A 25,844-nucleotide genomic window follows, 5' to 3' on the forward strand; every position below is an offset into this window, starting at 1 on the left:
CTACTTTGTTGTATTTATTTTATTACAAAAGACTTTAGGTACACAGTACCTTCATTAACATACACAGTGTAACTTCAAAGAAAGGGCATATTTACCAACTATTATAAGACTGGTAGATACTGGCATAAAAAACACCATCTTAAAGCAGGGTTGTACTCATTAGGTACCAAACAGACTGAAACTTGTCTATTGTGTGATTATTGGACTTCCGAGTGGTTCAGTGGTCTAAGACACTGCATCTTAGTGCTAGAGGAGTCACTACAGACCCTGGCTCAGTGGTCTAAGGCACTGCATCTCAGTGCTAGAGGAGTCACTACAGACCCCCTGGCTCAGTGGTCTAAGAAACTGCATCTCAGTGCTAGAGGAGTCACTACAGACCCTGGCTCAGTGGTCTAAGACACTGCATCTCAGTGCTAGAGGAGTCACTACAGACCCTGGCTCAGTGGTCTAAGACACTGCATCTCAGTGCTAGAGGAGTCACTACAGACCCCCTGGCTCAGTGGTCTAAGACACTGCATCTCAGTGCTAGAGGAGTCACTACAGACCCTGGCTCAGTGGTCTAAGACACTGCATCTCAGTGCTAGAGGAGTCACTACAGACCCTGGCTCAGTGGTCTAAGACACTGCATCTCAGTGCTAGAGGAGTCACTACAGACCCCCTGGCTCAGTGGTCTAAGACACTGCATCTCAGTGCTAGAGGAGTCACTACAGACCCCCTGGCTCAGTGGTCTAAGACACTGCATCTCAGTGCTAGAGGAGTCACTACAGACCCTGGCTCAGTGGTCTAAGACACTGCATCTCAGTGCTAGAGGAGTCACTACAGACCCTGGCTCAGTGGTCTAAGGCACTGCATCTCAGTGCTAGAGGAGTCACTACAGACCCCCTGGCTCAGTGGTCTAAGGCACTGCATCTCAGTGCTAGAGGAGTCACTACAGATCCTGGCTCAGTGGTCTAAGACACTGCATCTCAGTGCTAGAGGAGTCACTACAGACCCTGGCTCAGTGGTCTAAGGCACTGCATCTCAGTGCTAGAGGAGTCACTACAGACCCCCTGGCTCAGTGGTCTAAGGCACTGCATGTCAGTGCTAGAGGAGTCACTACAGACACGCTGGTTTGAATCCAGGCTGTATCACAACCGATTGGGAGTCTCATAGGGCGGCGCACAATTGGCCCAGCGTTGTCTGGGTTTGGCCGGTGTAGGCTGTCCTTGTAAATAAGAATGTTCTTAACTGACTTGTCTGTTGGTTAAATAAAAAATAAAATGCTTTTTTTGTAGTCCGTTGCCATTGTGTGCCCTAATGAGTACGACCCTGAAAGCAGATAAAAGTAGGCCTCAGCTACTCCAGTCCTGGAAGCGGAAACAGTCACTGGCGATCTTCCAGACAGGCTGGTCACTGGTGGGAAAAGCCTGGGCTGTGAGGAGAAAGTTCTGATTGAAGTAACGCTGCTTTTGTCCGTCAAACTTCACCTGTCCTGCTGTCACCACCAACAGCGTGGTCTGGCCCTGGGTTGCCTGTTCTGTATGGGAACATAAGGAGTGGCGGTGGCCTCGTTTCACCATCCTGATCATGCAAGATCACATTCTGTTTCTCTATTGTCTGATTATTTATACTTAATATGAGTCATTTCTACTTTAAAACATGTTCCCATGTTTTTTGAATGTATAACATCTCATGTTTACATTGTAACTGAAGAAATCCCAATAAAAATTGAGGGAAAGAATCTCACCGTGCACTGGCTGACAGTCAAGAGTCTGGACACTGAACTCGCTGGAGGGAAGCGACTGAAAGAAGTCCCCAAGAGCAGACTGCCCTGACACAGCATTCCCATTCCAGACCAGGGTTGCTTTGTCCAAGTAGAGCCGTATCAAGTTCTGGGTGAAGATCAACAGTAAGGAGTTAGCTATCTAGCTACAGTTGAGATATTTCAAGACGCTCACAAAGAAGTGTTTTCCAAAGTAGGGTTCCCGAGGGAGGTGTTTGTACCAGTGTGGTTCAATGCATTCACACAGAGCCCAGGTGAATCAGTACCTACCCTCCTTTTCTTGTCCATGCAGTCATAATATATGTTGGTGAACTCCTCGGAATACCTGCATGACGCATCAACGCGGGTCCTGAAATCCTGGAGAAGGGACAAGAGGTGTGATTGATTTTGAATGACAGCCATTAACAACTTGGTCAATACAGATATATGCCTTAGATTTGATTTTTTAGGGGGAATAGTCAGACCATAGAAATACATATTAGAACAAATTTTATTAAATAGGATCTGTGTCAAACCATAGCAACCCTGCTGTTACAGAGCCATGGGTAACAGCAGGGGAATGTCTAAAACTAGATATTAAGCCTGTAGAAATTATAATGGGCCTATCAGTTTATAAAGCCTGTAGAAATTATAATGGACATATCAGTTTATAAAGCCTGTAGAAATTATAATGGACATATCAGTTTATAAAGCCTGTAGAAATTATAAATGGACATATCAGTTTATAAAGCCTGTAGAAATTATAAATGGACATATCAGTTTATAAAGCCTGTAGAAATTATAATGGACATATCAGTTTATAAAGCCTGTAGAAATTATAATGGACATATCAGTTTATAAAGCCTGTAGAAATTATAAATGGACATATCAGTTTTAAAATAACTGGCCTTTTTTTCACCAGTACATTGCTTTTGACAAACAAATTGGTCCCCAGAAAAATCTGTGCGGGCCTCCCTAAATTTTGAAATCCCGATGTGGCCTTTGAGCTGAAATGATTGGTCTCCCTGTAACCCAGGGGTGGGCAGTCTTCCTCAGATCAAATTATGGCACAAGAGGTAGTTGTGTGCTTGCACTGTAAGAATGTCACTGAGTGGCAGCTCACCATGATGAAGGCCTGTAGGTAGGTGGCAGTTCACCATGATGAAGGCCTGTAGGTAGGTGGCAGTTCACCATGATGAAGGCCTGTAGGTAGGTGGCAGTTCACCATGATGAAGGCCTGTAGGTAGGTGGCAGTTCACCATGATGAAGGCCTGTAGGTAGGTGGCAGTTCACCATGATGAAGGCCTGTAGGTAGGTGGCAGTTCACCATGATGAAGGCCTGTAGGTAGGTGGCAGTTCACCATGATGAAGGCCTGTAGGTAGGTGGCAGTTCACCATGATGAAGGCCTGTAGGTAGGTGGCAGTTCACCATGATGAAGGTCTATAGGTAGGTGGCAGTTCACCATGATGAAGGCCTGTAGGTAGGTGGCAGTTCACCATGATGAAGGCCTGTAGGTAGGTGGCAGTTCACCATGATGAAGGCCTGTAGGTAGGTGGCAGTTCACCATGATGAAGGCCTGTAGGTAGGTGGCAGTTCACCATGATGAAGGCCTGTAGGTAGGTGGCAGCTCACCATGATGAAGGCCTGTAGGTAGGTGGCAGTTCACCATGATGAAGGCCTGTAGGTAGGTGGCAGTTCACCACGATGAAGGCCTGTAGGTAGGTGGCAGTTCACCATGATGAAGGCCTGTAGGTAGGTGGCAGTTCACCATGATGAAGGCCTGTAGGTAGGTGGCAGTTCACCATGATGAAGGCCTGTAGGTAGGTGGCAGTTCACCATGATGAAGGCCTGTAGGTAGGTGGCAGTTCACCATGATGAAGGCCTGTAGGTAGGTGGCAGTTCACCACGATGAAGGCCTGTAGGTAGGTGGCAGTTCACCACGATGAAGGCCTGTAGGTAGGTGGCAGTTCACCATGATGAAGGCCTGTAGGTAGGTGGCAGTTCACCATGATGAAGGCCTGTAGGTAGGTGGCAGTTCACCATGATGAAGGCCTGTAGGTAGGTGGCAGTTCACCACGATGAAGGTCTATAGGTAGGTGGTCCTGTGTGGCTCAGTTGGTAGAGCATGGCTCTTGAAACGCCAGGATTGCGGGTTCAATTCCCATGGAGGACCTGTAAATTGCGCCGGATAAGAGCGTCTGCTAAATTCCTGAAATGTAGATGGCACTACACCATGATGTAGGTTAGTGGCAGCTCCAGTGCCGGTAGGCCTTCCTACAGCCTGGCATGGAGTTATTTACTTGTGTGGGTGTCAATTGATTCTACGTATTTATGTGGAAGCAGCGGCAAGTCAAATTTCCTCTCAGGGACAAAGAAAGTATATAATATCACAACTGGCAGGGTTGCTGGTCCAAACTAATGGTGTAACGTCATATATAAATCATTGATTCAAACCCGCCTTCTCTGTCCAATCTCGTTAGCTGCATTGGTGGGATAATCCCACAGTATCAGGCTTTTGTGAACAGTGTCCCGCATTTAGGGTTTGTGTAACTAGGTAGCTTTACAAATATATAACCTAATAACTAAAAACGTAGCTACAATAAAGAACACGAGTTTAGCTTATTCTAGTTAGCTGGCTAGTCGATAAACTTACAATTGTTGCAGCCATAGCTGTAGAGTTGTTTTCGTTGTCTTTCCTCGTCAAATGGACAGGCAATTTCTACATTTGCGAGATATATCAAATACCACAGAATGCAACTTCAAAACCACGATGTTTATGAAAATTAGTGTGATTCAACATAATTTTTATGTGGACGATCGAGTGATGTAATTACTTCCGCTGGTTATAGATAATGTTTCTTCAAAATAAAAGTCCTTTGCAATGAACTTTACTTTCATTGCTATGCATGCCAGTCTCTCTTGGCTAAGAGTTGAGGAGAGACTGACTGCATCACTTCTTCTGTTTATAGGAAACATTAATGTGTTGAAAATCCCAAATTGTTTACATAGTCAACTTACACACAGCTCTGACACACTTATCCCACCGGACATGCCACCAGGGGTCCTTTCACAGTCCCCAAATCCAGAACAAATTCAAGAAAACGTACAGTATTATATAGAGCCCTTATTGCATAGAACTTCCTTCCATCTCATATTGCTCAAATAAACAGAAAACCTGGTTTCCAAAAACAGATAAAGCAACACCTCGCGGCACAATGTCTCTCATCTATTTGACCTAGATAGTTGGTGTATATGTATTGATATGTGGGCTACGTGTGCCTTTTAAAAAATGTATGTAGTTCTGTCCTTGAACTGTTCTTGTCTATTGATGTTCTGTATTATGTCATTCTGTATTATGTTTCATGTTTTGTGTGGGCCCCAGGAAGAGGAGCTGCTGCTTTTGCAACAGCTAATGGGGATACTAATAAAATACCAAAATACCAAATACCATTGAACGCCGCTAGTGTATTTCTTCTTCTTTGCGATGGTGTTGGCGGGCCGCATCCAACTTTTAAGGTTCACACAACGTCACCTACTGTACTGTAGTGTCAGCCCAATCATGGCCTACCTATATTAAATTCTCTTCATTCGTCCTGTTCCTCTAAGAAAGTGAAATATAGCCCTAAACACCCCTTTCCTCCCCCCACTAAACCACGCAAACCCATCCAGCCTCGCTAACCCTTTCACACAATCTCTCGCTATCTACGTCATACAGTCCACAAAATATCATCACATGCTCCACCGCTTCCTCCATTAAACGCTCATCACACTGACCTGTTCCAAGTCTCCCGATCACCCATAACGTAGATTTCAAGCCTGTGTGCCCAAACTGTAATCTACCCCACACAACTTCCTCTCTCCTACATACCATACTCCCCACCTCTTCTCTAACTGACCGGTGCACACGATAAAATTGCCTCCCCTTACTACTAGTACCACCACTCCCATCCTCTCCAATCCTAGCATCCCACTCCCTTGGCCGAAGATCAATCCCTTTAGCCCTGAGCAAAAACTTGACTTCCCTGCAGCCCAGCGGGACCAGAATATCTACCCCGTCTCTCCTCACAGCACTCTTAGCCACCACATCGGCCTTCATATTACCCTCCACACCCATATGGACGGGAACCCAGCAAAAGCTTACCACCACTCCCATCCTCTGCAATCTCCCCTATCCAACCTGCCCGTCTTCACACTACTCAACATTACAGCCGAATCAGAGCAGAACGCCACTCTGAGTGGTTTCACCTCCTCCGCCCATCTCAAACCTATAATCATTGCCATTAACTCGGCCGCATACACTGACACATAATCAGTTAACCTCTTACACACTCTAACAGTGAAATCTGGTAAATACACCCATGCCCCCACCTTACAACTGACTGGATCCTTTGAACCATCTGTATATAAAAACGGATAAAACGATGATATATCTCTCCACACACCGTCTCACATCCTCAATCATGTCCACATCTACGCTTGGTTTCGGAAACAGCCACGGAGGGACGTTCCCCAATGCAATTGCCGGCCTTATCTCTCTCTACCCCAGTCCATATTCTACCACCTTCTGCCAATTGTCCACCGTACGCCCTCTGCTTACCGCCACTTCTCACTACCAGCATTCTGCAGTTGTCGTGACCGCAGGATGTCCTTCTGTACTCCCTTTCAACCTCGGCCAGTACGCTAATGCAAGTTTGTCCTGCCTTATCCTCAGTGGCAGTTCCCCACTATCCACCTGCAATGCCTCAACAGGTGTCGTCATGGAGGCACCCACACACAATCTCAGGGCCCTTGACTGTATCCTATCCAGGTGCTGTAGTACCATTTTGGCTACCGATCCATATACAAAGCACCTATAATTCAATGATGACCTGATCAATGCCTGGTACATAGAGTACACAACAGTGTTTATCTATCCAACCCCCGATCATAACCAGGTCGGAGTTGTAAATGACAACTTGTTCTCAACTGGCCTACCTGGTTAAATAAAGGTGAAAAAATAAAATAAAAAAATAACCTGCCCTCATGAGGTTCAACACCTTCCAAAACTTCATTTCAATATGCTCAACATGTCTCTTCCACGTAGGCCTCTCATCAAACCACATATTTAAATACTTAAACTAACACACCCTATCTACACTACCGGTCAAAAGTTTTAGAACACCTACTCATTCAAAGGTTTTCTTTATTTTTACTAGCTTCTACATTGTAGAATAATGGTGAAGACATCATAACTATGAAATAACACATATGGAATCATGTAGTAACCAAAAAAAGTGTTAAACTAATCAAAATATAGCCAAACTTTGCCTTGATGACAGCTTTGCACACTCTTGGCATTCTCTCAACCAGCTTCATGTGGTAGTCACCTGGAATGCATTTCAATTAACAGGTGTGTCTTCTTAAAAATTAATTTGTGGAATTTCTTTCCTTCTTAATGTGTTTGAGACATTCAATTGTGTTGTTTCCACCCAGCAGGTATCAACCCAGTCTTCCACACCTTATTATACAACCCTAACAATGCTTCCAACATACTGTCCAGTGCGTGCTTAAACATCACATAACACCCTATCTTCTCCAGGAGCAGTCCACCTGCAGCCCTCCAACACCCTTGTCATCTCAAACATAGAGAACTTTGCATCCATAGCATCTCCTGACTCCCTTTTTCTCTTTAAAACATATCTGTGCTCATTTAACTTTTCCCCATGTCTCCTATTACTCTCATCACCCAGGTGCTCACATCTATGAACCGCTTCAAACGCACCACCTAAGACATTTTCTTTTTCTTTACTTGATACAACTGTGATGTTTCCTTCTCCCAACAGTGGAATTCCAGAAGTTTTACCATTTGCATTTGACATTTTAGTCATTTAGCAGACACTCTTATCCAGAGCGACTTACAGTAAGTAGTGAATGCATACATTACATACATTTTTTTTTTGTACTGGCCCCCCGTGGGAATCGAACCCACAACCCTGGCGTTGCACACAACATGCTCTACCAACTGAGCCACAGGGAAGATTTCCCTTTTCCCATCATTTTTAAAACATTTTCCAAAGCGCTGCTATTCCGGTCCCTCCACAAATAGTGGAGCAAAATTCCCACCATGCTGCTGGAGGCTTTTATTCTAAAACCTTGATTTAACCGCACTTAACCCGGAAATAGAATCTAGGTAATTTCCTGAATCATGTTGCTGTTTATTTCAGTTCAATTTGCCGCATAGTGAGTTGAGCTAGCTATCGTTTGTAATGGAGCAAACTGTTTCAAATGTGGAGGTCTGTAATTTAGCCTTCACTGGGGAATTTGACAAATTAAAGGCATGCATTTTAACGGATAAATCGCTCGCTTGCAAAACGGACCAGGTAAATGATCATCACTTGAATTGAATAACCAGTTAACGTTAGCTCGCTGCTTCAGGCAGCAGTCAGTTAGCTGCTACACTATATATACAAAAGTATGTGGACACCAGTTCAAATGAGTGGATTCGGCTATTTAAGCCACACCTGTTGCCGACAGGTGTATAAAATCGAGCACACTGTCATACAATCTCCATAGACAAAAAATTGCAATATAACGTTAATTGCCTAACTGAAGAGCTCAGTGACTTTCAACGTGGCACCGTCATAGGATGCCACCTTTCCAACAAGTGAGTTTGTCAAATTTCTGCCCTGCTAGAGCGGCCCCGTCAACTGAAAGTGCTGTTATTGTGAAGTGGAAACTTCTAGGAGCAACAACGGTTCAGCCGCAAAGTGGTAGGCCACATAAGTTCACAGAATGGGACCGCTGAAGCGTGTAAAAATTGTCTATCCCTCGGTTGCAACACTCATTACCGAGTTCCAAACTGCCTCTGGAAGCAACGTCAGCACGATAACTTTTCGTTGGAAAATTCATGAAATGGGTTTACATGGCCGATCAGCAAGACACAAGCCTAAGATCACCATGCGCAATGCCAAACCTCGGCTGGAGTGGTGTAAAGCTCGCCACCATTGGAGCAGTGGAAACGCGTTCTCTGGAGTGATGAATCACGCTTCATCATCTGGCAGGCAGACAGATGAATCTAGGTTTGGCAGATGCCAGGAGAACGCTACCTGTCCGAATGCATAGTGCCAGCTGTAAAGTTGGCACTATGATTTTGGAATGAGATGTTTGACGAGCTGGTGTCCACATACTTTTGGTCATGTAGTGTGTATTTGCTGATACATCCACATGTCCCCTTCCTTATTCCTCCGGTCTCCCAGGACCAAAGGACCGCTCTCCACTGGGCATGCTCGGCAGGACACATCAAGATCGTAGCATTACTGCTGGATCTGGGGGTGGAAGTCAACCTGCAAGATGATGTAAATATTGCAAAGTCATTGTCTGCAACATTGGAAAATTATATTGAGTTGTTGCATTGCAATAATTTGATCTTAAATTGGCCTTCAATTGATGTTGTAAGTGTAGTAGCACAGGTGAGTAGATGAGTTGGTTATAAGTATCTTTTGGTAGTAGTTTCCCCTACATGCAAGTCTATTTCTACAGCCTCTGCCAATCTGGAGACTCTGGACCTGTATGTTACAGGAGATACACTCTAACCACTGAGCCTGTGGTTCATGCCTGCTCAGTTACTCCCTCTATCACTATATTACTATCCTAGAAGAAGAAGTTACTGTCCATCTGAGACTCTTGTCCTTGTCCCCAGGCCAGCTGGACTCCCCTCCACATCGCAGCATCTGCAGGCAGAGAGGAGATAGTGAAGTCACTGATTAACAAAGGAGCCCAGTTGAACTCAGTCAACCAGAACGGCTGCACCCCTCTGCACTACGCTGCCTCCAAGGACAGATACGAGGTACACCAACACTGGATCTGATTTCCTCAAGTGCGTTAGTTAGTTGGCACATGGCTAGTATGTCTGTCTTGGGATTGAATGTTGCTAGTTCAATCCCTGTCAGAACCAACTGTGTTCCCCTGGCTTTGCTACAATAGTTATGCAGCTATTAAAGCAGAAAATAACTGTAACGTTATGTTGGTTGGTAATGCACATGGTTTGTCTTCTTCACAGATCGCCCTCCTGTTATTGGAGAGTGGCGCGGACCCTAATGTCACAGATAAGCTGGAGTCTACTCCCCTACACAGAGCCTCAACCAAGGGCAACTGCCGTCTGATCCAGCTGCTGCTTCAACAGAGCGCTTCAACCAACATACAGGACTCTGAGGGAAACACTGCACTGTAAGCACTGGTGTGTGTGTGTGTATTGAAGGTGTATTCTAGATGTGTGTTGAAGCTATTTTCTACACTTTTTATACTGTTTATACTCCATGCTAAATATTTCTGTCTCCCCAAGCCACCTGGCGTGTGATGAGGAGCGTGTGGAAGCAGCGAAACTCCTGGTGGAGAACGGAGCCAGCATCTACATAGAGAACAAGGAGGAGAAGACGCCATTACAGATCTCTAAAGGAGGTCTGGCCACACTGCTGAGGAGGATCGTAGAAGGAGGAAACGTCTGCTCCACCTGACCACACACTGAAGCAGCGAGAAGATCCAGTCGACAGTGGTCTAAATGGGCTTCCTCTCATCTCTCCAGCCATTCTCCTCATCTCGCCATCCATTCTCCTCATCTCGCCATCCATTCTCCTCATCTCTCCATCCATTCTCCTCATCTCTCCATCCATTCTCCTCATCTCTCCATCTGCACTGATTTGAGAAAACAGGATGAACTTTGCCATATTGTTTTGACCAATCCTCTATATTCCAGTCCGGGGGGGTGTTGATTTTCAACCATTCCAGTTACAGATCAGTGTAGATGAAGGAGACGAGGAGAAGAGAGTTGGGATGTGAGGAGAGGGGATGAGGAGGGTACTGTGGACTATTGAGATACAGACTGTATGGCAGCATTTTTGTTGGAGGAAAGAGCAATTCTGACTGGACTGGAGGTATCTCAGACTGACCATGATAATATCCTACAGCTACTTTCCAGAGGACCCTATGTTGTATGACATTTGAAACTGTTCTAGAAATGCAGCATAAAGCTTTTTTTTTAAAGATGCAATAAGTTGGTGTCTTAACAACTTTGATTAAATGAATCACCTCGTCTACATACACGACCGGTCAAAAGTTTTAGAACACTTACTCATTCAAGGGTTTTTCTTTATATTTACTATTTTCTACATTGTAGAATAATAGTGAAGACATCAAAACGATGAAATAACACATATGGAATCATGTAGTAACCAAATAAGTGTTAAACAAATCAAAATATATTTGAGATTCTTCAAAAAGCCACCCTTTGCCTTGATGCCAGCTTTGCACACTCTAGGGATTCTCTCAACCAGCTTCACCTGGAATGCTTTTCCAACAGTCTTGAAGGAGTTCCCACATATGCTGAGCACTTGTCTGCTTTTCCTTCACTCTGCAGTCCGACTCATCCCAAACCATCTCAATTTGGTTGAGGTCAGGGGATTGTGGAGGCCAGGTCATCTGATGCAGCACTCCATCTGCAAAATAGCCCTTACCCAGCCTGGAGGTATGTTGGGTCATTGTCCTGTTGAAAAACAAATGATAGTCCCACTAAGCCCAAACCAGATGGGATGGTGTATCGGCGCAGAATTCTGTGGTAGCCATGCTGGTTAAGTGTGCCTTGAATTCTAAATCACAGACAGTGTCACCAGCAAAGCACCCCCACACCATAACACCACCTTCTCCATGCTTTACGGTGGGAACCACACATGCAGAGATCATCCGTTCACCAACACCGCGTCTCACAAAGACACGGCGGTTGGAACCAAAAATAGCCAATTTGGACTCCAGACCAAAGGACAAATTTCCACCGGTCTAATGTCCATTGCTCGTGTTTCTTGGTCCGAGCAAGTCTCTTCTTATTGGTGTCCTCTAGTAGTGTTTTTTTTGCAGCAATTCAACCATGAAGGCCTGATTCACGCAGTCTCCTCTGAACAGTTGATGTTGAGATGTCTGTTACTTGAACTCTGTGAAGCATTTATTTGGGCTGCAGTTTCTGTGGCTGGTAACACAATGAACTTATCCTCTACAGCAGAGGTAACTCTGGGTCTCCCATTCCTGTGGCGGTCCTCATAAGAGCCAGTTTCATCATGGCGCTTGATGGTTTTTGCAACTGCACTTGAAGAAACTTTCAAAGTTCTTGAAATGTTCCGTATTGACTGACCTTGATGTCTTAAAGTAATGATGGACTGTTGTTTCTCTTTGCTTATTTGAGCTGTTCTTGCCATAATATGGACTTGGTCTTTTACCAAATAGGGCTATGTTCTTTATACCACCCCTATCTTGTCATAACACAACTGATTGGTTCAAACGCATTAAGAAGGAAAGAAATTCCACAAATTAACATTCAGCAAGGCACACCTGTTAATTGAAATGCATGCCAGGTGACTACCTCATGAAGCTGGTTGAGAGAATGCCAAGAGTGCAAAGCTGTCATCAAGGTAAAGGGTGATAACATGTGTTATTTAATAGTTTTGATGTCTTCACTATTATTCTACAATGTAGAAAATAGTAAAAAAAAAAAAAAAAGAAAACCCTTGAATGAGTAGGTGTTCTAAAACCTTTGACCGGTAGTGTATGTTAATATCCAGGCCTATTTAAAACACATAATCTGTAACAAGTTTTATTAAATTCCATTTTGGTTGTGAATCTTGATGAGTCATAGCATTTGATAATGTACAGTTGTGATTGAGGAGGAGCAGGAACCATACTTGAATCAATAACATTGCAGTATGGGGTGAGCACACTATCCTACGCCATAAAGGTTCAGACCGTTTGGCAGAGACCATAGCACTAACCTCACAATACATGGAAACTATACTTTTACCAAGAAACAAAAGAAGTCCCTTAGCCAATGTCATATGCATCTGTTTTATATAGTCTGAATTAACCCGTTGTCACTGCTTGTCATTTAGGTAATGATTCTCATTCTTCCTAACTCGAGACAATGCTTCCTCCCATTTCCTCTTGGTCATCTTCTTCAGAGCTCCCTCCATCAGTTCATTCCAATAGACGTATTTATGTAGAGTGTCACGGTCGTAAATGGTCTCCGAATACTTCCCACCGTCGTTGGTCGCAAACCACTTCACCGTGGACCAAGCGCTGTTCAGAGGGCTTAGGTGCGCGCACTGGAACGGGATTTGAATAAGCTCGTGCCCGTACGCGCGCGCCACCGTTGGGCAGCAGCTCATAGGTATGAGATCCACCGGGGCCTCAGGCAGGTGATGAACGTTCCCGCGAAAACCGAGTTACAATCGTCACCTTTCCAGCTATGATTGTTCACCACAATCGCACATTTCCGGTAGTTCTCCCTTAAACTGCCACACAACTCTTGAAATATTTCCCCTGAAGGCTGCAGTGAGGAGACACCGCTACAGTGGAACAGTAGTCTGTAATTCCATGGAACCCATCCTCTCTGACCTCCCGCGTGGACGCTCCAGCTGTGTCTGCTGCTTGAGGCGTTCGTTGCCGCGGAGATGTCACCGGTGATCAGACCCTCTGGAAACTCGGTTTCACCGAGATAAACTCGGTGGGAGCCCTCGCTCTGCAGCTGTCTGATGTCGCGGATATATGGCACACACTGGGGCCCGCTGTTGGAGCTCCTGTTCCACATGAACTGTAGAAGGTTCCGCAGCTTGAGGCGCATCCTCGGGCCTTTTGGATAGGTCTAGGACAGAGTACTCTTCTGGCGCACATTTACAAGTTCTAAGGTGCGTCATAATATAGCCGTTGTTCGAGCAGAGCTTGTCACCTACAGCCCATAGTCCCATCAGCTTGTCACCTATAGCCCAGAGTCCCATCAGCTTGTCACCTATAGCCCATAGTCCCATCAGCTTGTCACTTATAGCCCATAGTCCCATCAGCTTGTCACCTATAGCCCATAGTCCCATCAGCTTGTCACCTATAACCCATAGTCCCATCAGCTTGTCACCTACAGCCCAAAGTCCCATCAGCTTGTCACCTATAGGCCATAGTCCCATCAGCTTGTCACCTATAGCCCATAGTCCCATCAGCTTGTCAACTATAGCCCATAGTCCCATCAGCTTGTCACCTATAGCCCATAGTCCCATCAGCTTGTCACCTATAGCCCATAGTCCCATCAGCTTGTCACCTACAGCCCATAGTCCCATCAGCTTGTCACCTATAGCCCATAGTCCCATCAGCTTGTCACCTATAGCCCATAGTCCCATCAGCTTGTCACCTATAGCCCATAGTCCCATCAGCTTGTCACCTACAGCCCATAGTCCCATTAGCTTGTCACCTATAGCCCATAGTCCCATCAGCTTGTCACCTATAGCCCATAGTCCCATCAGCTTGTCACCTATAGCCCATAGTCCCATCAGCTTGTCACCTATAGCCCATAGTCCCATCAGCTTGTCACCTATAGCCCATAGTCCCATCAGCTTGTCACCTACAGCCCATAGTCCCATCAGCTTGTCACCTATAGCCCATAGTCCCATCAGTTTGTCACCTATAGCCCATAGTCACATCAGCTTGTCACCTATAGCCCATAGTCCCATCAGCTTGTCACCTATAGCCCATAGTCCCATCAGCTTGTCACCTATAGCCCATAGTCCCATCAGCTTGTCACCTACAACCCATAGTCCCATCAGCTTGTCACCTATAGCCCATAGTCCCATCAGCTTGTCACCTACAGCCCATAGTCCCATCAGCTTGTCACCTACAGCCCATAGTCCCATCAGCTTGTCACCTATAGCCCATAGTCCCATCAGCTTGTCACTTATAGCCCATAGTCCCATCAGCTTGTCACCTATAGCCCATAGTCCCATCAGCTTGTCACCTATAGTCCATAATCCCATCAGCTTGTCACCTATAGCCCATAGTCCCATCAGCTTGTCACTTATAGCCCATAGTCCCATCAGCTTGTCACCTATAGGCCATAGTCCCATCAGCTTGTCACCTATAGTCCATAGTCCCATCAGCTTGTCACTTATAGCCCATAGTCCCATCAGCTTGTCACCTATAGCCCATAGTCCCATCAGCTTGTCACCTATAGCCCATAGTCCCATCAGCTTGTCACCTATAGCCCATAGTCCAATCAGCTTGTCACCTATAACCCATAGTCCCATCAGCTTGTCACCTATAGCCCATAGTCCCATCACCTTGTCACCTATAGCCCATAGTCCCATCAGCTTGTCACATATAGCCCATAGTCCCATCAGCTTGTCACTTATAGCCCATAGTCCCATCAGCTTGTCACCTACAGCCCATAGTCCCATCAGCTTGTCACCTATAGCCCATAGTCCCATCAGCTTGTCACCTACAGCCCATAGTCCCATCAGCTTGTCACCTACAGCCCATAGTCCCATCAGCTTGTCACCTATAGCCCATAGTCCCATCAGCTTGTCACTTATAGCCCATAGTCCCATCAGCTTGTCACCTATAACCCATAGTCCCATCAGCTTGTCACCTATAGCCCATAGTCCCATCACCTTGTCACCTATAGCCCATAGTCCCATCAGCTTGTCACATATAGCCCATAGTCCCATCAGCTTGTCACTTATAGCCCATAGTCCCATCAGCTTGTCACCTACAGCCCATAGTCCCAGCAGCTTGTCACCTATAGCCCATAGTCCCATCAGCTTGTCACCTACAGCCCATAGTCCCATCAGCTTGTCACCTACAGCCCATAGTCCCATCAGCTTGTCACCTATAGCCCATAGTCCCATCAGCTTGTCACTTATAGCCCATAGTCCCATCAGCTTGTCACCTACAGCCCATAGTCCCATCAGCTTGTCACCTATAGCCCATAGTCCCATCAGCTTGTCACTTATAGCCCATAGGCCCATCAGCTTGTCACCTATAGCCCATAGTCCCATCAGCTTGTCACCTATAGTCCATAGTCCCATCAGCTTGTCACCTATAGCCCATAGTCCCATCAGCTTGTCATTTATAGCCCATAGTCCCATCAGCTTGTCACCTATAGCCCATAGTCCCATCAGCTTGTCACCTATAGTCCTTAGTCCCATCAGCTTGTCACTTATTGCCCATAGTCCCATCAGCTTGTCACCTATAGCCCATAGTCCCATCAGCTTGTCACCTATAGCCCATAGTCCCATCAGCTTGTCACCTATAGCCCATAGTCCCATCAGCTTGTCACCTATAACCCATAGTCCCATCAGCTTGTCACCTATAGCCCATAGTCCCATCACCTTGTCACCTATAGCCCATAGTCCCATCAGTTTGTCACCTATAGCCCATAGTCCCATCAGCTTGTCACTTATAGCCCATAGTCCCATCAGCTTGACACCTATAGCCCATAGTCCCATCAGCTTGTCACCTATAGCCCATAGTCCCATCAGCTTGTCACCTATAGCCCATAGTCCCATCAGCTTGTCACCTACAGCCCATAGTCCCATCAGCTTGTCACCTACAGCCCATAGTCCCATCAGCTTGTCACCTACAACCCATAGTCCCATCAGCTTGTCACCTATAGCCCATAGTCCCATCAGCTTGTCACCTATAGCCCATATTCCCATCAGCTTGTCACCTACAGCCCATAGTCCCATCAGCTTGTCACCTATAGCCCATAGTCCCATCAGCTTGTCACCTATAGCCCATAGTCCCATCAGCTTGTCACCTATAGCCCATAGTCCCATCAGCTTGTCACCTATAGCCCATAGTCCCATCAGCTTGTCACCTATAACCCATAGTCCCAGCTTGTCACCTACAGCCCATAGTCCCATCAGCTTGTCACCTATAGTCCATAGTCCCATCAGCTTGTCACCTACAGCCCATAGTCCCATCAGCTTGTCACCTACAGCCCATAGTCCCATCAGCTTGTCACCTATAGCCCATAGTCCCATCAGCTTGTCACTTATAGCCCATAGTCCCATCAGCTTGTCACCTATAGCCCATAGTCCCATCAGCTTGTCACCTATAGCCCATAGTCCCATCAGCTTGTCACCTATAGCCCATAGTCCCATCAGCTTGTCACCTATAACCCATAGTCCCATCAGCTTGTCACCTACAGCCCATAGTCCCATCAGCTTGTCACCTATAGTCCATAGTCCCATCAGCTTGTCACCTATAGCCCATAGTCCCATCAGCTTGTCACCTATAGCCCATAGTCCCATCAGCTTGTCACCTACAGCCCATAGTCCCATCAGCTTGTCACCTACAGCCCATAGTCCCATCAGCTTGTCACCTATAGCCCATAGTCCCATCAGCTTGTCACTTATAGCCCATAGTCCCATCAGCTTGTCACCTATAGCTCATAGTCCCATCAGCTTGTCACCTATAGCCCATAGTCCCATCAGCTTGTCACCTATAGCCCATAGTCCCATCAGCTTGTCACCTATAGCCCATAGTCCCATCAGCTTGTCACCTATAGCCCATAGTCCCATCAGCTTGTCACCTATAGCCCATAGTCCAATCAGCTTGTCACCTATAACCCATAGTCCCATCAGCTTGTCACCTATAGCCCATAGTCCCATCAGCTTGTCACCTATAGCCCATAGTCCCATCAGCTTGTCACCTATAGCCCATAGTCCCATCAGCTTGTCACCTATAGCCCATAGTCCCATCAGCTTGTCACCTACAGCCCATAGTCCCATCAGCTTGTCACCTACAGCCCATAGTCCCATCAGCTTGTCACCTATAGCCCATAGTCCCATCAGCTTGTCACCTATAGCCCATAGTCCCATCAGCTTGTCACCTATAGCCCATAGTCCCATCAGCTTGTCACCTATAGCCCATAGTCCCATCAGCTTGTCACCTATAGTCCATAGTCCCATCAGCTTGTCACTTAAACTTCTTTCCAAAATAGAACAGGAAAACAATAGGCTTGATTAAATCAGAAGATTAAATAATCACGATTTCCATATTTCAGGCCTATGTCAAAGCACACGAGTTCTATAGTTGTCATGGCACCCTAGTAGCAGCCTCAGCCTGGTCTCATAGACTAGATGCAACGTAGTACACATAAATCCGGGACACTAAAAGTATTATCATATATTATGTTTGGTATGGTTACATAAGACAGATTGTTTCTTAAGGCAAAACAAAATTAGAGTGGTTGGTCAGGGTGGATGGGTGGGCGTAATGTTAACGTCTAGCAACTCAAAGTTTGCGAGATTGAATGTCCATCATGGACAACTTTAGCATTTTAGCTAATTAACAATTTACTACTTTTTTGCTACTTCGCAACTACTTACATGTTAGCTAACCCTTCCCATGACCTTAACCTTAACCCTTTATCATAACTCCTAAACTTTACACTAACCTTACACTAACCCTAGCCTAGCTAGAATTCGTAACATATTAAACATTTAGAAAATTCATAACATATTGTATATTTAACAAATTCATAACATATAATATGAATTGTAATTCGTAACATATCATATGAAATGGGTGATGGATATTCAAAAATGAATATATACCATATGAAACGTAACATACAGTATCACACTAAATTGAGAATCACAGATTTACGTACAGAATAATATGAAATGCTCTGAGACCAGGTTGCAGCCAGGTTGCAGACCAGAGCTCCTGTGAATGTGTACATATTTAATACTTTTTAGGTGATTTTAATTGTTGATTTTTAATCAGCGCTTTAGTTTTTCGATAACATTTGAGTTTTTATTGCCTATATCTGGGATTTTTGAACCAGGTATTTGCAGATTGACTGATAGGTTAACACTCTTTGGCTTGGCTAATTTGGCTAATGTCTGGTTTTGAAAAATGCATCTGGACAGAGTACCATCTTTTTTGTTTCACCTGGCTGCCAATTTCTGATCTTCTGCTAACATCATTTGAGGAGTCGCCTAAAGCGTGAGAGGACTGGGAGACAGAGTTTATGCAGAGGGCTCATAGTGAGGACGACTGGCTACTATTCTGAACTTTGTGTTGTGAGCTTTCTGGCCCCCAGAGCAGCTGAGACATCACCCAAGTGGTGTTACACAGAGTGGAAGAGGTTGGCTGTAAGAGTCAGGCTGGTTCCCAGACTTGCCCTCTACAAGATCATCAGAAGACTCCATCAATATCATCTACCATCCTCTGACCAGCTGTCTCCGCTGAAGCCCTGAACTGACCCTCTCCATCTGCAGAGGATGCAGCATTCAAAGACTTGGCCTCTATTGGTTGACCTGTCATGATACAGTATACTGCTTGTTTGTTTTTTGCTCTTGAAATGCTTTTAGTCTATGAAAAGCACTATAAAATGTAATAAATTATTATTATAGGCTATTTGAGTTCAATGAATCGGTCATAAAAATACATTTAGAGGTAAGAGGATGTTTAGATTAATGAACAACTCCAAATATGGAATTAAATGGCAATATCACATTTCCGATGTCACATAGGCCTAACGTGTAAACGTCACAGAAAGTCTGGGTGGTTTTAGAAAGAAGGATCTGTGCCATTTCCCCTTTAAAACCACAGAAATGTCCATATCCTTCCCATATTACTTCTGTTTTGGTCAGGGATGATACAATCTCTCTCTTGGCTCTGTGTGTGTAGCCTTGGGAGACATAAAATATGGATAATTGATTTGAGCATAGATTTGAGCATAGAAAAAAAACATTTTTGATAGGATGAAGAAAAAGATAAAGCAGCCTCGGCTGTTTAAAGTCCCTTATTGAAAGTTAATGTATAGCCAAAGATGATCTATTAGATTGACAAAATGGTCAAGTGACCGCTTTAACAATGGAAATACATGTCCTCAAAAAAGGAAGTGCGGCAAGATCAGGTGGGACTATTCTAGCCAATGACAGGGAAAATACGCGTGTGAATGACTGGCACAACTCCAATATAAAGTTTTTTTCCCCCAAAGTTTCCGAAATGGCACGTGTTACTGGTAAATGCCAGGATGTACATTTTTCTCTCAGCTTTTGTTATTTTCTCTATATTGGCGTGAAACTTTTTCATGTTTATGCTTTTACTGTCATAACCTGTCATCGTGTTTGCTATCATTGCGCAACTGTTGAACCCCAAATCCATTTTTGTGTTGTTGTATCAAAACAACTCTCATCAAAACAGCCAATTAGTCATGCTTCCCAACGTAAACCCCCCCCCCCCCCCCCCCCCACACACATGTACCTATTTTTATTTTTTTATTATTAATAACAAATCAATACAAAAAGTACATGAGGAACACAAGTATATATAAAGAATTTACAAAGGACAATTGGGCTAGGGGGTACAATATCACATTACACAATGACCTTAAGGGACATACATAGAATTATAAGTGTAACAGCTGTTTTGTTAGTAGAGTATTTGTCTTAAAATATAGTTCAATTTCGTTTTGTAAGGTAAGAAAATGTGGTGTTTGGTTTTTTAAATTTATATTTGTGAATATGAAATTTGACCAAAAGGATGAAATGAAATTACATAAAATTGTTTCAACTTATTTCTATCGTAGGTAAAGAATCCAAGTCGTACATCTCTCCATAATAGTGTAAAATCTTCATAAATGTGTTCAATTATAAATCTACTGATGTCTTGCCACAGATCCCTTACATGAATACAATGCCAAAAAAGATGCAACACCGTTTCTGGGTGGTCATTACAAAAGGTACAATTTGAGTTTGTTTTTATTTAACTTCATATAGTGGTTGGCAGGATATTTATGAATCATTTTAAAGGAAAAAGCAGGAATGTGTGTGGCAACACCCAAACTTTTTTCTAACAGATATTATCAATCAAACCGTTCCAATAATGCATGACATAAGCTATGCAAAATCCTGCTGAAACAAGGTTCGTATCACTCTGTTGTTGAATGGACCAATTACAGTCCCAGTGGGTCAGAAGTTCACATACACTCAATTAGTTTTTGGTAGCATTGCCTTTAAATTGTTTAACTTGGGTCAAACGTTGTGGGTAGCCTTCCACAAGTTTCCCACAATAAGTTGGGTGAATTTTGGCCTATTCCTCCTGACAGAGCTGGTGTAACTGAGTCAGGTTTGTAGGCCTCCTTGCTCGCAAACGCTTTTTCAGTTCTGCCCACAAATTTCCTATGTTCCCATGTGCAGTTGCAAACCGAAGTCAGGCTTTCTTATGGCGGTTTTGGAGCAGTGGCTTCTTCCTTGCTGAGCAGCCTTTCAGGTTATGTCGATATAGGACTCGTTTTACTGTGGATATAGATACTTTTGTACCTGTTTCCTCCAGCATCTTCACAAGGTCCTTTGCTGTTGTTCTGGGATTGATTTGCACTTTTCGCACCAAAGTACATTACATTTTACATTTGAGTAATTTAGCAGACGCTCTTATCCAGAGCGACTTACAGTAGTGAATGCATACATTTCTTTCTGTTCTGGTCCCCCGTGGGAATCAAACCCACAACCCTGGCGTTGCAAACACCATGCTCTACCAACTGAGCCACATTCATCTCTAGGAGACAGAAGGCGTCTCCTTCCTGAGCGGTATGACGGCTGCGTGGTTCCATGGTGTTTATACTTGTGTACTATGGTTCGTACAGATGAATGTGTTACCTTCAGGCATTTGGAAATTGCTCCCAAGGATGAACCAGACTTGTGGAGGTCTACAATTGTTTTTCCTGAGGTCTTGGCTGATTTCTTTTGATTTTCCCATGATGTCAAGCAAAGAGGCACTGAGCTTGAAGGTAGGACTTGAAATACATCCACAGCAGGGGCGGAAATCCCGGGGGGGACGGGGGGGGACACGACCCCCCCCCCATCCTGGGAAAAATATGATTTGTCCCCTCCAATATATCACTGAAACATAACTATGTAATTTAAATAATATTAATAATACGCAATGAAAGCAATTGTGCTGATTATAGACACTTAATAGCGCGTTTTTAAGTTTCAAAAGATTGCGACCCCCCCACCCTTTGCCTCACAATAGTTTGATCCACTGCCAGTTCCTTAGTTGGCAAGGTAACAGAGGGGTCGTATCTACTGTCTGAAAGGCACTCAATGAACGTAACTGACGTGAGGTTAATCCAGTCAATCGCGCACACACACTAGCTGAATATGCAGAGCTAGCGCGCAAATATGAACTATTAAGCTAGCTAGTACCTATTCCATTTATGTGGCCTCGTCAAAGATGGAATCTTTGCTATCGTCAATTTATTCCAAGATCAGCATGCAGATGATGTAAATTAGTGCTTCAAAGTCCCTGTGATAAGGTTAGCGATAAACTGAAGTCCAAACTGAACAGAACTACACTCTCTTCTACCATTGTCTTAAATATATTTAATGGTCTCGTTACAAAAGCTAAATTGTCGCAAGGGAACTTTTATTTATTTATTTTATTTCACCTTTATTTAACCTGGGTAGCAAAGATTATAGCAAACACCACTGAAACGGAATTGGTGCTCACTAGCTTTGCAAATTCAGCTATTGTTGGAAGCCAGCCAATATGAAACAAACTATTAAAATTACAAAAGGTTGCAGCATATGTTGTGTAAATGGTGAACTCATACAGCTGTCAACTCTTGTCATTTTAATCCGTTTCACATTTGCTAGCTACCTTTTAGATCGAAGCCCAAATAGAATGATAAAAGATAAGATGATAGAAGCCCATCTCCTACTGTAAATAACCTACACACTTTGTGTGTGTGTAGCCAGCCAGCCAGGTAGAAAAATGGCAGAAAAATAAAAGACGGACATCAGAGTATTTTTCAGTACACCAAAACGCAAAGTAATATCTCAAAGACTAGTTGATAAAATGTTCATAAGAAAGAAATGAAATTCTAATGGAAATGTTTCACAATGATGTCATTAGGCAGAACAGGCAACAGATGGCACACAGACAGCAGAGTTTGGGACAGACTGGCAGAGACAGGGAGTCTCAGGTAAGTTTGTTGAGTCTTTGTTTGGCAACATTATGAAAGGTTCTCAATTTGTTTTACTTGTAAAATAGGAACATAATTGGAAAATGCCATGGATACCCCCACTCTCAACTTAAACTGGTGACTGAACTAAGATTTGTTAAAGGCAATGGTATTGCTGTTGTGATTAGTTGTGTAGTTTTGGGTACCGGTAGTTAGGAGTACGGCAAACACCTTATTTCTTTGGTTCCTCAATATACATTTACCATATTACAATGTAGGCTATGTGTTACAGCACTACTTTTGGTGTCCCCCTCAGGAATTGCTCTTGAGAAAATTTAATGTAATTGTCCCCTCCAAAGTTGATATCAGATTTTTGCCCCTGATCCACAGCTACACCTCCAATTGACTCAAATGATGTCCATTAGCCTATCAGAAGCTTCTAAAGCCATGACATTTTCTGGAATTTTCCAAGCTGTTTAAAGGCCCAGTCAACTTAGTGTATGTAAACTTCTGACCCACTGGAATTGTGATACAGTGAATTATAAGTGAAATAATCTGTCTGTAAACAATTGTTGGAAAAATAACTTGTGTCATGCACAAAGTAGATGTCCTAACCGACTTGCCAAAACTATAGTTTGTTATCAAGAAATTTGTGGAGTGGTTGAAAAACGAGTTTTAATGACTCCAGCCTAAGTGTATGTAAACTTCCGACTTCAACTGTATGTGTGTATATATATAAGTCAACTTACAGTATATATATATATATATATATATATATATATATACATACATAGATACATACATACACACACATAAATTGGATCATACCAAATATATATATGATCCAGTTTAATTAATATATTATCCAGTTTATTTAATCTATATATATTATCCAGTCTATTTATTCTATATATATTATCCAGTTTATTTAATCTATATATATATTATCCAGTTTATTTAATCTATATATATATATATATATTATCCAGTTTATTTATTCTATATATATTATCCAGTTTATTTAATCTATATATATTATCGAGTTTATTTAATCTATATATTATCCAGTTTATTTATTCTATATATATAATCTAGTTTATTTAATCTATATATATTATCCAGTTTATTTAATCTATATGTATTATCCAGTTTATTTATTCTATATATATATTATCAGTTGATTTAATCTACATGTATTATCCAGTTGATTTAATCTATATATTTTATCCAGTTGATTTAATCTATAAGCATTATCCAGTTTATTTAATCTATATATATTATCCAGTTTATTTCATCTATATATATTATCAGTTGATTTAATCTATATGTATTATCCAGTTGATTTAATCTATATATATTATCCAGTTGATTTAATCTATATGTATTATCCAGTTGATTTAATCTATATATATTATCAGTTGATTTAATCTATATGTATTATCCAGTTGATTTAATCTATATATATTATCCAGTTGATTTAATCTATATATATTATCCAGTTGATTTAATCTATATATATTATCAGTTGATTTAATCTATATATATTATCCAGTTTATTTTGTAACTCAATCAATTTTCTAAGGTATTTGGACATCTCAAATTTAAAGCTCTTTAAAGCTCCAGTTCTCGCAATAAGATTTTTCTTCACAAGCCCTTTCCCAAAAGTGTGAGAGCAGATCTTTAACCTCAAACTTAACTATATCATTATTTAATAATGAGCTATTTAACTTCCAGTAGGATGCGCTACCAAGGTTAGTATCAGGGGTAAATATTTTGATATCAATGTAAATGGCCCTATGGTCTGTGAGGGGAGTAGTACAAATATTTGTAAAAATCTATTCTGGACTGTCTGGAACCTGTTTTGTTACTCCAAGTGAATGATCTGTCAGCCAGAAACCTCTCTCCATATATTTGTATTTATTTATTTTATTTCACCTTTATTTAACCAGGTAGGCTAGTTGAGAACAAGTTCTCATTTGCAACTGCGACCTGGCCAAGTTAAAGCATAGCAATTTGACACATACAACAACACAGAGTTACACATGGAATAAACAAAACACAGTCAATAATACAGTAGAACAAAAGAAAACAAAAAGTCTATATACAGTGAGTGCAAATGAGGTAAGTTAAGGCAATAAATAAGCCATGGTGGCGAAGTAATTACAATATAGCAATTAAACACTGGAATGGTACATGTGCAGAAGATGAATGTGCAAGTAGAGATACTGGGGTGCAAAGGAGCAAGATAAATAAATAAATACAGTATGGGGATGAGGTAGGTAGATAGGCTTTTTACAGATGGGCTATGTACAGGTGCAGTGATCTGTGAGTTGCTCTGACAGCTGGTGCTTAAAGCTAGTGAGGGAGATATGAGTCTCCAGCTTCAGAGATTTTTGCAGTTCGTTCCATATCAGTAAGAGCAAACTTTTCCATAAAAAGTATTAAACCCAAATTCTGACTGGTTGGACTACCTGGTGGCCATCTATCAGTTGAATTATCTATAGTAATGTTAGAGTGCCTTCCTATCAATAATAACGAATTGGGACAAGTATATGTTTCTCTATAGATTCAAGCAACTCATCATTCTCATGTTTGGTGTTGTACCCGTAGAAGTTTACAGTAATGAGCGTAATGTCATTGTAACTGATCACAAGACAAATAAAGTGACCAAAGGGGTCACATTCTGAGTGTAGAATATTTCCACCAAAGGTATTTTTCATTGTTGTGACCCCAGCGGAGCGTTCAGATCGATGGGAAAGCCAAATATCGTTGCCCCTGAGACCTCCAGAAGTTGACATCAGCAGAAATTGAGTGAGACTCTTGAAAAAAGCTAAAATCTGTTCTAAATTGTTTGGCAAAAAAATACGGCCTTGCGCTTCACATTGTTTCGTAACCCCCTAGCATTAAGAGAAACTATAGACAAAGATAAAACAACAAATATAATATGAAAGTATAAACTGTAGGATGAGTCAATAACGTGGAAGCAGTGAATGTAAGCCATAAGGAACCGAGATCTGCACCATTTAAGTCAACTTAAAGTGAAATTAGCTTAAACCATAAACTCTGAGCTAGTTGTTATTCGGCTTTTGAAATTGAACTCAACTGAAGATTATGTTCAAGACCACACCAAGGGTTCTCTGTAGTAAGAGAGACTAAAAACCCTCTTTAGTGTAATCAGGGAGTATTCTGAGAAATAAAAATAAAATACAAAATAATAATTAAAAAAATAAAAGGGTACCTACTATTTTAAGTGCATATGAAAACTGATCATAAAAAAATAAAGAATAAAACATGTTTTACATATACACATTCCTAGGACCTTTTTCACTTGGAAATAAGTATTA

The 25,844-nt window shown here is 42.7% G+C and overlaps 2 protein-coding genes across 4 annotated transcripts; one reads left to right on the top strand and one right to left on the bottom strand.

Moving 5' to 3' along the window:
• Position 1: 1 nt before the first annotated feature.
• LOC106612158 (NTF2-related export protein 2) lies at positions 2–4,612 on the bottom strand. 2 transcript variants are annotated; one of them, XM_014213089.3, is made up of 4 exons: positions 4,396–4,612; positions 2,033–2,119; positions 1,727–1,871; positions 2–1,516 (listed from the first exon to the last, which is right to left on the bottom strand). In XM_014213089.3, the coding sequence occupies exons 1-4, from the start codon at positions 4,408–4,410 to the stop codon at positions 1,332–1,334; spliced, it is 432 nt and encodes a 143-aa protein (XP_014068564.1). In that variant the 5' UTR covers positions 4,411–4,612; the 3' UTR covers positions 2–1,331. The 2 variants fall into 2 exon arrangements, with proteins under 2 accessions (XP_014068564.1, XP_014068565.1); XM_014213090.3 differs by lacking the exon at positions 4,396–4,612 and adding an exon at positions 2,865–3,156.
• Positions 4,613–7,906: 3,294 nt separating this feature from the next.
• LOC106612161 (uncharacterized) lies at positions 7,907–10,506 on the top strand. Of its 2 annotated transcripts, XM_014213093.3 has the most exons (5): positions 7,907–8,101; positions 8,978–9,076; positions 9,421–9,567; positions 9,781–9,947; positions 10,063–10,506. In XM_014213093.3, exons 1-5 carry the CDS (start codon positions 7,988–7,990, stop codon positions 10,232–10,234), a joined length of 699 nt encoding a protein of 232 aa, XP_014068568.2. In that variant the 5' UTR covers positions 7,907–7,987; the 3' UTR covers positions 10,235–10,506. The 2 variants fall into 2 exon arrangements, with proteins under 2 accessions (XP_014068568.2, XP_014068569.1); XM_014213094.3 differs by lacking the exon at positions 8,978–9,076.
• Positions 10,507–25,844: the final 15,338 nt, after the last annotated feature.

Source organism: Salmo salar, chromosome 09 (assembly GCF_965601325.2).
Source record: "Salmo salar chromosome 09, fSalSal1, whole genome shotgun sequence".
Classification (NCBI taxonomy): Eukaryota; Metazoa; Chordata; class Actinopteri; order Salmoniformes; family Salmonidae; genus Salmo; species Salmo salar.